General features: G+C 44.9%; 1 protein-coding gene across 1 annotated transcript in view; it reads left to right on the top strand.

Annotated features, from left to right (window-relative positions):
* Positions 1 to 13,081, top strand: part of PAH (phenylalanine hydroxylase) — a 40,509-nt gene that overhangs the window by 933 nt on the left and 26,495 nt on the right. The window contains exon 2 of the mRNA XM_009887415.1: positions 3,282 to 3,389. Within this exon, the coding sequence (XP_009885717.1) occupies positions 3,282 to 3,389 (108 nt within the window). The remainder of the gene's footprint in view (positions 1 to 3,281; positions 3,390 to 13,081) is intronic.

Here is a 13,081-nt window from a genome sequence, read left to right as displayed (position 1 = left end):
CCTTTTTGTATATCTAGTAAGTTTGGAATTTATGACACAGAGGTGAATTTTTTCTCTCACTGAAACTGCAAGTAAAACTTCCTCTGGCTTCAACAGTGTTGGAATTCACTCTGAAGGGCTTTATCTAACTGGCACAAAAATGGATTAGAAGGCTCACAGGTCTGTGTTATTGACCGCCAATACTGCCACAGGTGTCAGAAAGGCAATATCAATCTATGTGCAAAGTGGTTAACTTAAAATGTGGATTTGCATTGTGCTGAGGTAAACCTTTCCTTGCATCTACACACCACCTATCTTTGAAATTGTACTAGGTCCAGGAAAGTTCATCAACTGGTTCTTATTTTTCTTCCTGAAAAAAAAAAAAGGAGGTGGAAGAAAATTAGAGCTTAATTTATCCCACACTACTTTTATAAATCACATGCACATGTCATACAGGCAATGTTTCAATGACAATGAAACAATTTGTTCAACTCTTAATCATAATCACAGTAGTAAGAGAACAGTAGAACTACCCCAAAGCTGCAATTCCACTCTGTTGAAAAACAAGAAATTAGAATTTGAATTGAGAATGAACAAACTGTGATCAGCAGTTAAACTATGCATAGGTACTACAAAAAGCTCGGTAATAAATGTGTTTGTTCATGTGTATTACCTCCAGTGTATTGATGTATGTTGTCTCCAGTGTGCATTGATTTATATTGCCTGCACATATATAGATAAGAATTGGGTACCAGGAAAACAATCATTTTACTCTTCTTTCCCCTTGCAATGAAAGTTGTCATCTCTGTGGACAGACTCAGGCAAGAACTAACATTTGTACAAAGTTCTTCCAGTGAACTGACTGCATATGTGAATGTGCAAGAAATTAAGCAAGTGTCACTCTGTAGATTTAGTGCCTACTCCCTGCTGCAATGTGTCTTACTTTTAAGCACCAACATAAATCAATTTACGAGAGTGGGAAAATGAGTGGGGACAGATTGAAAGTGGCTGATCTCAACACATCAAGGCAAGTGAACAATGAGAATATATCTGGGTTGGAAAGAAAGTTTTTAAGGCTTTTCTTTGCGTAATCTCATGGTATAAAGAGATCAATTAACATTAGAATCACCTTGCAGAACTCGAACCTTGCGTTATATCCCCTGCATGTGTCCAAACCACAAATTCTTCCTCTGTCACCCAGATTCAAGTCAACATGCCATACAAATTGGTCCTCATGGCATGCCTTGGTAAAAGTATTTTAAATACAGAACTGCATAGCTTTTAAAACAGTTCCAGTGCAGACCATGAAAACCAAATTCTCGGTCCATCAGGCAGAAACTGGTGTAGCACAGTTGTGTCCTTAAGATAAGTTTTGATTGTGGTGGGGGAAAACAGAAGGGCAAAGCACTGCATGGACAGTGTTTGAGACGACAATTTTGGTTACGCTACCATAAAATTTCTGGATTACTAACATTTGGTTTGCCTTCTGACAGGCTCCTGTCTTTTTCCCTTGTGGCTGCTCGAGGTGTAAATGGGTTTCATTAGCCAACTGCCACATCACTTCTGACTGCTTTTCTTCTTGGTTCCCACCACATTAGAGCTGGGCCAACTTCCTGGCTGGGTGAGGACCCAGGACACACAGAGATGCTGTGGGAAGTGTCCCAGATGAGCAGATAACAATCTTCCCTCTGGTGCATAAAACCACTATTTCTACTACAGTTATCACTAGAGGTTCCCCATAAAGGTGGAAAATATTTGGGTAACCTTTGCAACCTCTGGAAATAACGCCAGGTAGAAAAAAATCTGTTGCCAGTCTTTGGCAATGAATTCTCAGGTTAGCAGCAGCCTGAGAGCCTGAAGAATCAGCAATTGCTTACTTTACAGAAGGCGGCAGTTCCTAATAACACTGCCTCAGAAAATGTAGTCCCACCAAGAACTTTATGGCTTCGGGGCAGCTGGATTTGATTATTAATTTGTCTGCTACAAACACTGTCTTTTCTAAGGACAATATTTGGGAACTGAGACTCTTTATACTCTGATTTATATGTTAAATTAAGCAATAGCTATAATGAGGACGGGATCTGACTGAAAATACAGATCTTCATAAAGAAAAATTGAATGGATACCTTGAGTCATGTTTTGGCCTAGGACTTGTTACATCAGTACTGGTCTGTGTTGCAGATGTCTGGTGTAAACTTTGAAATATCGACCAGGGGCAATTTGCCCAAGGCCAGAAGATGTTAAAAAAACCCCAAACAAATAAGGCACTAATGTGACTTCCAAAAGTTTGTGATGTTTGTGCATCAAATTTACTCTGACATCAGAAAAACACAGCTATTCTGGAAATCTCAGCAGGCACTTACCTGCCATGTCAGGTACCCAGATAATTTTAAAAATTTGGTCCCACTCCAAGACTCCAGACTGTTTCTGAAATAGTGAAGTAGCGTTTCCCTACTTAACAGGAGTTTTGTGAAGGTAGACACATGTACTGAGACATACTGAGACATACTAAGACATTTTGGTCATGAGAACCATGAAAATAATGAAAATAAACATTCTCCTTGCTTGGGAATACTGGAAATTGCCTTTTGGAATTTAAAGAGCAGAAAATCAATAGGAGAAAGGGAGCAAACATAAATGAAAACACGTCTTGCCCTGACTGAGTCTTTGTTCACTGTGAGATTTAGGGAAGGTCTAAATGTTTGCCTTAACATTTTCCCTCTTTTTTTTTTTGGGGGGGGGGGGGGAGCAGGTTGTTGTTGTTATTTTGTTTTTAAACTACCTTCCATATCCCTCTTGTGAATACCCCCTCTCCTGGGGCTGCCTGGAAGGTACAAGAAGAACCGAAGGGAAATGTAGATCAAGGCCTGCATCTCTGCAGATCTATATTGCTCTGCTTCATCCTGAGTGTTAATGAAAAGAAAGCCTGAGGGAAGATCTTTGAACTGTAGCTGAAACCAAAGTGCAGTAATGTCTCCAGTCAACCCTGAGCTTGATACACTTGAGAGTTGAAGTAAGGCAGAGATGATACTAGACTATTTTCATGTCCTTTTTGACTACCCTGCTCACACATAGACCCTAGTTTGAGAGAAGGGATTTGTATCTCTACTATCATAAATCAGAGCGGCCGCAGAGCTGCTCTACTTCTGGCAGCAACGGTTGCCTTGTTTCCCACTTAAAACAACTTTATACCCTCTTTGCATTGCTGATGTTGTACAAAAGGGAAACAGAACAAAGCAAAACCAATTCCCAGGGTGAATGTAAATCTTAGTTGTTTGTTTGTTTGTTGTTTTTCCTTTCAGGAATCTATGTACATTGAAGAGTCCTCAAATAAAAATGGTGTGATTTCTTTGATTTTCTCTCTGAAAGAAGAAGTTGGGGCATTGGCTAAAGTTCTGCGCACATTTGAGGTAAATATTTTCCTTCAGGAGACCTGACCAGGTCTTTCCCCTTTCACACTGCAGCAACATTTGCTCAGAGTATTTGCGGTCATGTTTGTGATCCTATTTCATTGCCGTAATGGGGGAAAGCAGCATGCATTTCTTTTCTGGGGTTAAAATCCCTTAAAATCTTGGAGCAGAAGTAGCCTTCTTAAGTTAAAACTTGATTTCAAACTTTAAATTAAAATCTCTACTTTTAATTGATATGAGTGTGTAAAAAAAATGCATTTTCTCCACTTAAGAAGGAAATATTCCACTGTAACTGGTTGAGTAAGAGTAGAAGTGAATTGGACCATAACCTGAGATTGACATCTGAGTATGTGTATGTGTATATGTGTATCTATATGTATATGTATAGAAAGGCAAATATAACCCACATGTGAGCTGCGTGACTCATAGTGCACGTGTTACATCAAGTATTCCTACTGGGGGCAGCTACTGTCCTCTTAGCCCTTGTCCACCTCAGTAAATCTGGTATAAATAAGCCCACCATCTCCCACCAGCAGTACTTCTACAGAAGGCATAGAGGGTACCTACAAAACAGCGTCAAAATGACAGCACTTTGTTTACACCAAAGGGACTCAGCAACTTGTACTGACTGATTTGGAAAGCTTTTGGGGAAACAAGGAGCCGTTTACCTTTCAGGACACTGTGTGCCTATTTATTTTTGCAGAAATTTTTCCCAGATGTCATGGATGCTGTTTAAAAAGCACGAAATCCTTGCAATTCAGGATGGTTGTGTTGCAACATGCACAGCTGTGTACTCTGTGCTCCCAAGCACATACACTGTTATATTGGTTTTGTGACTTTATTTTTTTTTTTTAGAACTTCATAATGTAATAGTTGCGCCTGAAAGCAGCTCTTTCTATAGCACACTGTAAAAAGTTGCAGCCTGCATATTTTCCATTCGTGAACTGAATTGACTAGCAAATAAAAAGTTTGTGTGGTATTAGTACAAATGAAAAATAATTACGAGTTACAGGACATATTTGATTCATTAAGATGAAAGGAAATTCATACCAATGACAGCAGAGCTAGTCTAAATTTTTGAAGTGTCCACTGCAATACAGTCCTGCAAAATGTCCGTATGTCGGTGGCGTGCATGTCTATAAGTGAATTAAAAAGGTTGTTGACGTTCTCTGGTTAAACGCATTGCTGTCTACTAACCAAATTGCTGTCAGCTCTAAAGGAAAATCTGCAGGGAACCTAGTACAGGAAAGAGAGAAGCAGCCACTTCTTGGATGTGACTCTTCTTGCCCTAAAGCAGGTACCTAAATAGACCGGCTGAGTCACGGCTTTTTCCAGTGACCCTGATGGCAACTGGGGGGATGGGGCTCAGCTAAAGATTTCTGCACTGGTGCGTGGATGTTATTGCATCCCAATGAAGCCAATTCTTTCTGTGCAAACTTGTAGTGTCCCCCAGCAGGAAGGGGGAGAGACCTGGCATAGCTGGTCTCATATGAGTTTTGCGTGCTGTTGGCAATGTAGTAGGGAAACGGATGGGTGGCTGGAGGAAACAGATTTGGTGGTAGAAGCCTTACCTGCAGCTTCAGCTCCTCAGGGCTGTCATTAGTGAATTCATGAGCATTGGGGTGCATAAACCAGAGCAGCCCTCGGGTTGTTCTAACTCAGTGCGAAGGACCTCGCCCTGCGTACAGCTGTGTAAGACTCCTGTGCGTGCATGGCTGAGATAACCTCCACCCCTTCCCACCTGGGCCATAACCATGGTGCCTCAGAGACACAGACTTTGTGCTCAGTGACATCCGCAGCAGAGACGGGGAAGGTGAAGGGTGGGGACAAGAAGGAAGACCTCGAGAAGATTTTTTCCTCTTGTGCTCCTTCCCTGCTTAAAAAAATCAATGGTGAGATGCAGGTTAGCTACAGGAGTTAGTTCAGGGTCTCTGTTGGTGGGCTCCTCTGGGCAAGGAGACCCCTTGCCTAATCCCCAGGGTTTGTCTCGCCATCTCGGCACTGGCCTGGGGAAATGCAGTGGGTTTGTCTCAGAGGGGCCGCACAGGGAGGAGATGTGGGGACGGTTGCTGTGGCTGTCATTGCCTCACGCAACCACATGAAGAAGGAAAAAGGAAAACACAAAACCCACAAAATATGATCAGACTGTTCCCTGGAGTGAATGTGGCACTGCAGCTGTCAACCCCCATGAAGAGCCAGACCTTGTACGGCTGCTGATGCTGATGGCCACGCATGGCACATCTGGAGCCTCTCAGATCCTTGCTGAGGCTGGGGGCTGCCCAGGCTGTCGGAGTCTCTCTGGGCACTCACGCATGGGAATGCAGGCGGAGAGCACAACTCGACCCTCTCCTTCCCCCAGCTCGGCTTGGGAGTGATTAATGGACAGTGCCTCCAGCACAGGCTTTGAGGATTCTGCCTCTTCTCTAGCCAATCTACAAAACTACTCTGGGTCACAAAGGGGGGAGGAGGAGGGTTAAGAGAGTTGTAAATAAGAAAGCCTTGAAAATAAGTCCTCTCTCAAGACCGGGGAGAAAGCATGGAAGCAAGATCCAGGCTGAGACACAGGGGATTGAGGGGATACCTAAAGAAAGGAGAGATCTTGTGGTGCCACCAGCAGCCAGGTTGCCTTTCTGTAAAGGTGTCTGTGTGGACCTGGGGAGGTTCATCCTCTTCTTGGTTTAAGAGTGGAGAAGAAATTTCTGTTACTCTGGGAGGGCTGTTCAGTCACTCTTTTGTCCCTGCCTGGGATGCAGGAGCAGCCCCTCCCTCCCAGGTTCACATCTTGCCCATGTCCTCCTTCCATGCTGGGGTCAAACTTGTCCAGCCATTAGCTTTCACCACACCTTGGTCTCCACAGGGAGCAAGAGCCCAAGGGGAGCTGGGCTGTGCTCCAGCCTGGCCCGTGCTCCAGCCTGGCCCTGCACCTGGATAGTAGGAGGTCCAGGACTGCTGGGTCATCAAGCACCATGGACGTTCCCCAGTCCAAACGTAATCTGTACTCACCCAGGAGGCAAACCTCCCAGGGAAGGAAGTAGTGTCCAAAAACAGGCCAGATGAACTGGGTAAGCCCTCATTGTGGGCCAGGATGGATTGAAGGTAGGGGAACCTCATATCCAGGTAGGTGAAGGCACAAGGCCAGTGGCTACAGAGAGAGTGCTCACGGCACAGAATTACACCCTGTAACTGAGACACCAAATTTAAGAGAACTTCAATGTGTTTTGGGGAAATGTTAGTGTTTGTCTTACTCAAACATCCGTCAGGGTTGGTCATGCAGTTGACAAAGTGTTGCACGCTCTCATGTTGTTTTTTTTCGCTCAGGTCCCAGTTGCACACAACTATGTGGCTACAGTGACAACCGTTGCTTTTCCTATGTAGCTTGAAGGCTTTTTTTGCGAGAAATCTTCTCTGTGTACACAGCTCCTTATATCTCCTGGCTTTATGTCCAAAATGTACTTGATTATATTCGCTTTTTTCTTATGTTTACTCTTGTTTTATATTCTCTCTAATGCTTTTCAGTGTTGGGCCAATGCACAATGTCCAGAGCAAGCAGTCTGCATGGAAGAAGGGCTGGACCCTCAGAAGGGCAGGCACATATTTAAAGAAAGACTATATGGCTTTTTAAGCTGAAAGTATTTCTCTCTCTAAAAGCGAACCCAGACCATGTCTATGGAAGGGTTCAACGTTCACTTCTGGTGGGAGGAGAGTCCTTTCCCAGTCTCACACAGAAAAATAAGCAGCACTCAGGAAGACTCCCCCCAAACACCAGACCTCAGCGTGCTCCTAACCTATTCTGACCCCTGCCTCTTGTCCCTCCTCCATTTTGTAAATCCTTGTCTGGCTGTGTGAAACTGCTCCTCCTGGGCTGCTCTGTACTGAGGGTGCCCTGTGCCACTGCTGGTAGTACAGTCCCTGCGGCCCCTTCTCCACCTTCCCTGTGGAGAGGCAGTGTCCGTGTGGCCAGACTCAGACTCTGACGTGTGCTGTAATGTAATAGCAGCTCAATGATGCCCAGCAATAAGATTTTTAAATCTGAATCCACTTTTCTTCCACACTAGCTGCTCTCTTTGTATATTGGGATGTAGTAAAGATTCACTTTTTGCTTATCAAATCCAATTATTTTGCACTTGAAAAACCTATTTGTCCATAATCTTTATCTGTCCTAATGTGCATAGAGCTTCCTCATGGGTTTTGCTTGCACAACACCTCTGTCCTCATTGCAGGCTTGAGGGTGGCCATAGAGACAGCATAAACCCACCAGCAGTGTCTTTATACCAACTTCATTTTAACAGGACCCACTGTACACTACGGCATTGCTTGGTGCAGCCATATGCTGTTTATTTGTCTCATGCTGTGACAGAAGATGATAGCTAGGAAGCCAAAACTCGAATATATACCTTAGTCTGAAACACAGCATCACACATAAGTGTGATCATGCTTAAAATCAGGAAGACAGACTAGTCACTGTGGAATTAAGTTTCTTTTTTGATTCACAGAACTGTGTCACTGGACACATCAAAAAGTTACAGACTATAAGTTCTGGTCAGAAAAAGATAGAAAACTTCCAGGTTTCTTATCAAAACTGAAAATGCAAAGCAGAGCATTTCAGGTTAACCCAAATGTTACACTTGATGGGAATGTTTACTTTTCTCTGTAGTAATAAAAGCCTACTGAAATTGACATCACTTTTTTAAACAACAGCAAAGTCCATTCTGAAAGAAAAAAAGTCAAAAGAAAAAATGTTGTCCCCCCTCAAAAACTGGCATTTCCAAACTTACATTCATCATTAAAAATATCAGAACTAAACATTTCAATATGTAAAAAGGATTGCCCTTGGTGGTAATTGAAATTTTTCCACATGAATTTGTGAATACATTAATCTCCTCTGAAGTTCTTTTCCTGATGGATTTACAAGTAGTAGAAGACATGTCAGCTGTAGTATGTGGCAAACATCGGGTTGGAATATATTACATGTTTGCTCAACCCATTCTCAGAGAGGAGCCTTTCATCTTCTCTTCACTGACACGACCTTCCCAAATACAGAGCAGGACTTCAGTACAAGGTCCAGCCGTCAGTGGTATTCCTTACGGTGAGTAAGGTTCTAGCTTAAAAGCAGCCCCATCGATTTGCACTCAGTAGTACTCCTGCTCCCCGAGTAAGTTACTGCTCTTTGGGAGCACTGGGTGGGAGCAACGGGCTGTACTAAACCAGACCCTGCACTTTCATAGCCAACAAAGATGCCTGTTCTCTTCTTCTGTCTAGGAGCTTACTTTATTCAACAGAAAGTCCAAAGTGACTGTTATCTCTCTGTCCCTTGGGAAGGTACTGGCTCTTGCAGTGTTTTGGGTTGTTTCCAAATCAGGAGAAGTGAGCAGTCACTTTGGCCAGGGGGTGTGTCGGTGGCGTCTGCAGTGATAGGTGAACAGGTCAGGCACGGCTCTACCAAGACATTTGTTTTTCATCATAATATGCATATACACAGCTACAGTCACTTTATTACACCTGAACTCACTGCTCCAAATCCATGTCCTCAGTCTGAGCTCTCCCCTTTCCAGGGCCAGGAGAGCAGGACCCCTTGATCTAGTAAACCAACATGAATTTAAAGAAAGGAGTGTCCTCTTGCTAGGTGCTTGTGCAGTGCCACATGTTGTTACATATGCTTTTTGGTTTGTGCCCCTCCACGTGTTTTGTGGCTAGATTGTGCTGAGTGCCTCATATCAAATTTTAGGGTTGGAGCGAAGTACTGAGTGACGGACACCAGGGGCTGCTCCAGGGCCAGCTGCCCTCTGGAACTGTGTGCTGGCAGGGGCCACCTCTGGGTCCCTTTGCCTTGGTGAACTTGTCATGCGAGGAATACCCTAGCAGATATGAAGGAGAAGATGGGGAATCACTGTCTTCAGCTAAGAAGCAGGCCCTTGGACAGTAAAGCTGAACCAGACAGCTGCCTTTGCCTTCACTTTGGGAAACTATGGCTGAAGGCATCACTGTCACTTCCCAACTCCCCATACCTCCTGTGAAAATTAGGCACCGAGTTTCTACTTGTGCTTCTGAAAGCGTCCTCCTTCAGGAAGCCCGGAACTAGCCTGTGGCAATAATTAAAGAACTTGTCACTTTTTTTTTTTTTTTTTTTTTTTTTTTTTAATCAGGAAAGTGCAAATAAATCCTTGGTTTGGGTGATTTCACCCAAGTTCTTTCTGAATGCTGATTAGCGGCACCATAGTGCTGTTGATGGATCTTCATCTGGTAACAATGTGGGGTCTTCTGATGAAGCCAAACTTGCTTAATGACAACAGTCATGAAAACAAGATGCAGATGGATTTCACAGCTGTACTTAGTTTTAGCAACCATATACAGGAGCATTTAGTAATATGTCAACAGAAGGACATATGAATAGCATGGGAAGTAGTAGCCCATAACATTCTCATGTAGCTATGAAAACACAACTTTTCTTTTCCAATGATCAACCCATTAAACTCTCTGAGGGTGGGACTAAATTCTCTTGGCAGTGACCTCTGCAAGACTGCTGATGTAGTGTAACACCAGGCTGGTTTGATCCTACACATGTGGGGCAGCTGCAGTGCCGGAGACGCTCAGTTGGGGTGGCATCACTGAAATAAGCTGGGGAAGGAGCTGGAGCTGCTTCACAGCCTTTTAGAGGGAGCCAAGGCTGAGAACCAGTACTGTGGGGTAAGGCAGGCAGGGAGATGGGCAATCTCTGCCTGCGTCTGCCTTTGTTGTAAATTGATATCTGCATCGCTAACATCTGTCATTCAAAAATGGACTTAGTTCTAACTTGATTTTTGAGCTCTGAGAACATGTCTTGAGACTTCTTTCTCTAATGGGAAGTGATAGAGATACAGTTAACTTGGATATTCAAATAATGAAAGCTGAGATCTTTCACGCCCAGGAGTGGAGGTTTTAAGAGAAAAAAGCAAGAAATTTGGAGTGACTCCTGCTAACTTCAAAGGATCTGGCAATACTGTACCCCTGTGACCTCCATTAGGTGTTACACTTAATGCTACCTTGAGTCCGCAAGGAAAATTCTGTTCTGAATTGTTAATACTTGCTAAAAAGTATATTAAAAATGGGCTGCTTTGAAATAATGCAAGTTGAACAGCTACACCACCTCTAACAACAGAGAAGCGCTCCAGCAGACACGTGGTTGTATGATAAGTCTGTGTAGGAGAGACTCAACCTCTATGCTGGTCATAAACCTGAGGAGAAGTAGGGAAGCACCAGCCTGCTGCAAGTTCTTTGCAACTGCAATGGATGATAGGGTGAATTCAGCAAAGGCACATCTAATCTCAAGCCATGAGCTCATCTGATTCCTCCCAGCTCCACAATAGGAAAGGCAGAAGACACCAATGTTAATAGTTCAGGTGTGAATCCAGCCAAAAACATGTGGCAGCCCAGATCTTCAAAACCAGTTAGGTTAGGAGTTAGGTTCCATCAACAAAAAATAGCTCAGAAATCAGGAAGTCCCATAAAATAAATACAGAATTTTTATTAGCTGTCCTTTGAGGGCATACGTTGTCAAGATTTCAAGTTCTACTAAAAAAAACACAGAGAGATTGAAAACTGCTCAAAATAAGCAACTAAACACCAAAACCTCCCCCATTCTGCTTTCTCAGGTAATGATTTGCCTCCAGAAGTCGGAGCTTTAAATAAAGCATCAACTACTGTGAGAAACCTGATGCAATCGCAAGATTTAGCAATACTGAGGATACAAAAAGTTTTGAGCAATGTGAAACTATGAAGATTAAACACTAGATGGAGTAGTTGGACTAGAATGAAATTGTGATTTGTAAAGCAACTCTCATAACAGAGCCACTGTAAATATTTTGAAATCGGGGGCTTAGTAGCAAGGCACAGCGTATGAGAGCATGTTTCTCCAGGAGCGCCAGTTCAGGGGGTTGGACATATGCGGCCGAGTTCTTGCTTCGAAAACAGTCCCAAGAAGAGTTCTCCCTTCAGCTTCTCTGCTGTGGGGTCCTCAGGCCTCGGCACAAAGAGGTAACAGGTCGGCTCTGCATGTTGCTGAGCTGCAGGCAACCCTCAAATAAAGAGCAAACCAGCTTCACGCTCTGCAGGAAGCTGTTCCGCTTATCTCAGGTGTAAGAAAGGAGCTGACTCTCTCCATGAGTCCCTTCCTCCCTGTCTGCTTTTTTTTTTTCTCTTCTTTTTCCCCACTCTCTTAGGTTGTGGCGATACTTTGGGAGGCATTGATGCTCCTGCTGCCTTAAGCATGCCTTGTGCCCACCCTGCAGCTTGTCTCGTCATTCCCAGCCCCTGCATCTCTCCCTCCATTTTGTGGGCACTGCTGTTTGCACAGCTGCTTGCTGAGCCAGGTTGGAGAGCTGGTACAGCGGAAAAGCCACCTGGCCAAAAAAAAAAAAAAGAAGGGATATAGTTGAGGTACCCGTGTGAGCTCTCACACAGCTTTGCTGTCTCCAAGGGGATGAGGGATCTTGAGGTATGAACACTTGTGGCTGGGGGAGGGAAGCAGGGGACAACAGCCACCGAAGAGAGGTCCATGTTATCACAGCCTCTGCAAGATGTAAAAAGCTTGGTCAGGGCCCAGGACCCCATTCCCCTGTGAATCTACAGAGTGCAACACGCCGACACGCCAGTGCAAGGTGGAAGCAAAGCATCCCCGCAGTGTGCCTGAGCCCAGCCTTCGACAGGGGCAGGTTTCACACCCACTCCCCACCTTTGTCAGCGGCCCTGCAGAGCAGCCGAGCGGCCCCGGGCTCCGGCTGCAAAGCCCCACGTTGCTGCACTGCTCTCCATGGTGTGGCCACAGCGAATTGGCCAGCAAGCCCTTGTGCCTGCTCGCCGGCAAAAGCTTTCCAGCCCGGATTCATCTGAACTTTCAGCTCCGGGCCCGCCCCCACCTCCCTGCGCCTCACCAAGCGGGGGGTACAATGTGCAGTCTGTTTGTGAAACGGGACTTTGGAGGCCTAAAACAAATTGTCCTCCGGGCTCAGGACAGTGGCGGCCATTCTCTTCCCCCGCCCCCTGACGGCCCCGCGAGGACGGCATCTCTCGAGAGCAGCAGTTGGCGAATGCGCTTTTGACCTTTTCAACTTATTGTATTGGTATCTAGCCAAACAATTTAAGTTCATCTGTAGCGTGTGACACTCAGGAAACAGAGGAATGACATGCATGCTGTTTCCTACCAAGTAATAAACTGCCTTTTGTGGTGGAGTGAATGAGGCCTTTGCTGCCAATGGACAGATGCCCCCCTGCGCTGTGCAAGCACCGAGAGCAGCAAAGAAAACCTTAGAGGGCTTGAGAAGCTCAAACTAGAGGGAGGTACACAAAAAAAGCTTCCATCTTTCTTCCCTGCAGGTCACAAGTAGATGCTCGCAGTGTTTCTCCATGGATGAAACCTTGACCCCAGTGCAGCAGGGGGTTTGACACAGACACCAGCGTGGCCATCACTTCACCCCATGTAGTTTGGGGTCTTCTTAAGCCTGAAAGCAGCAAAACAAAAGCTTCTCCAGGGCTGCTGAGTGCTGTGTGTCCCCTCCTCTGACTCTTCTGTGGTTGACCTTCAGGCCTAAATTTCCTCCAGGGGTTTGCCTGTTCCTCCCAGGGGACAGAAGCCGAGACCTGGCCTCAGCGTGCTGTGGTGTGGCTCCAGTGTGAGCCTGACAGGAAGGTCAGGCGGTAACATCAGCACCAACTGAAAT

This window comes from Charadrius vociferus, unplaced genomic scaffold (assembly GCF_000708025.1).
Source record: "Charadrius vociferus isolate BGI_N301 unplaced genomic scaffold, ASM70802v2 scaffold196, whole genome shotgun sequence".
NCBI lineage: Eukaryota > Metazoa > Chordata > Aves > Charadriiformes > Charadriidae > Charadrius > Charadrius vociferus.
The sequence above is the reverse complement of the archived record's forward strand: the minus strand, read 5'-3'. Positions and strand labels throughout refer to the sequence as shown.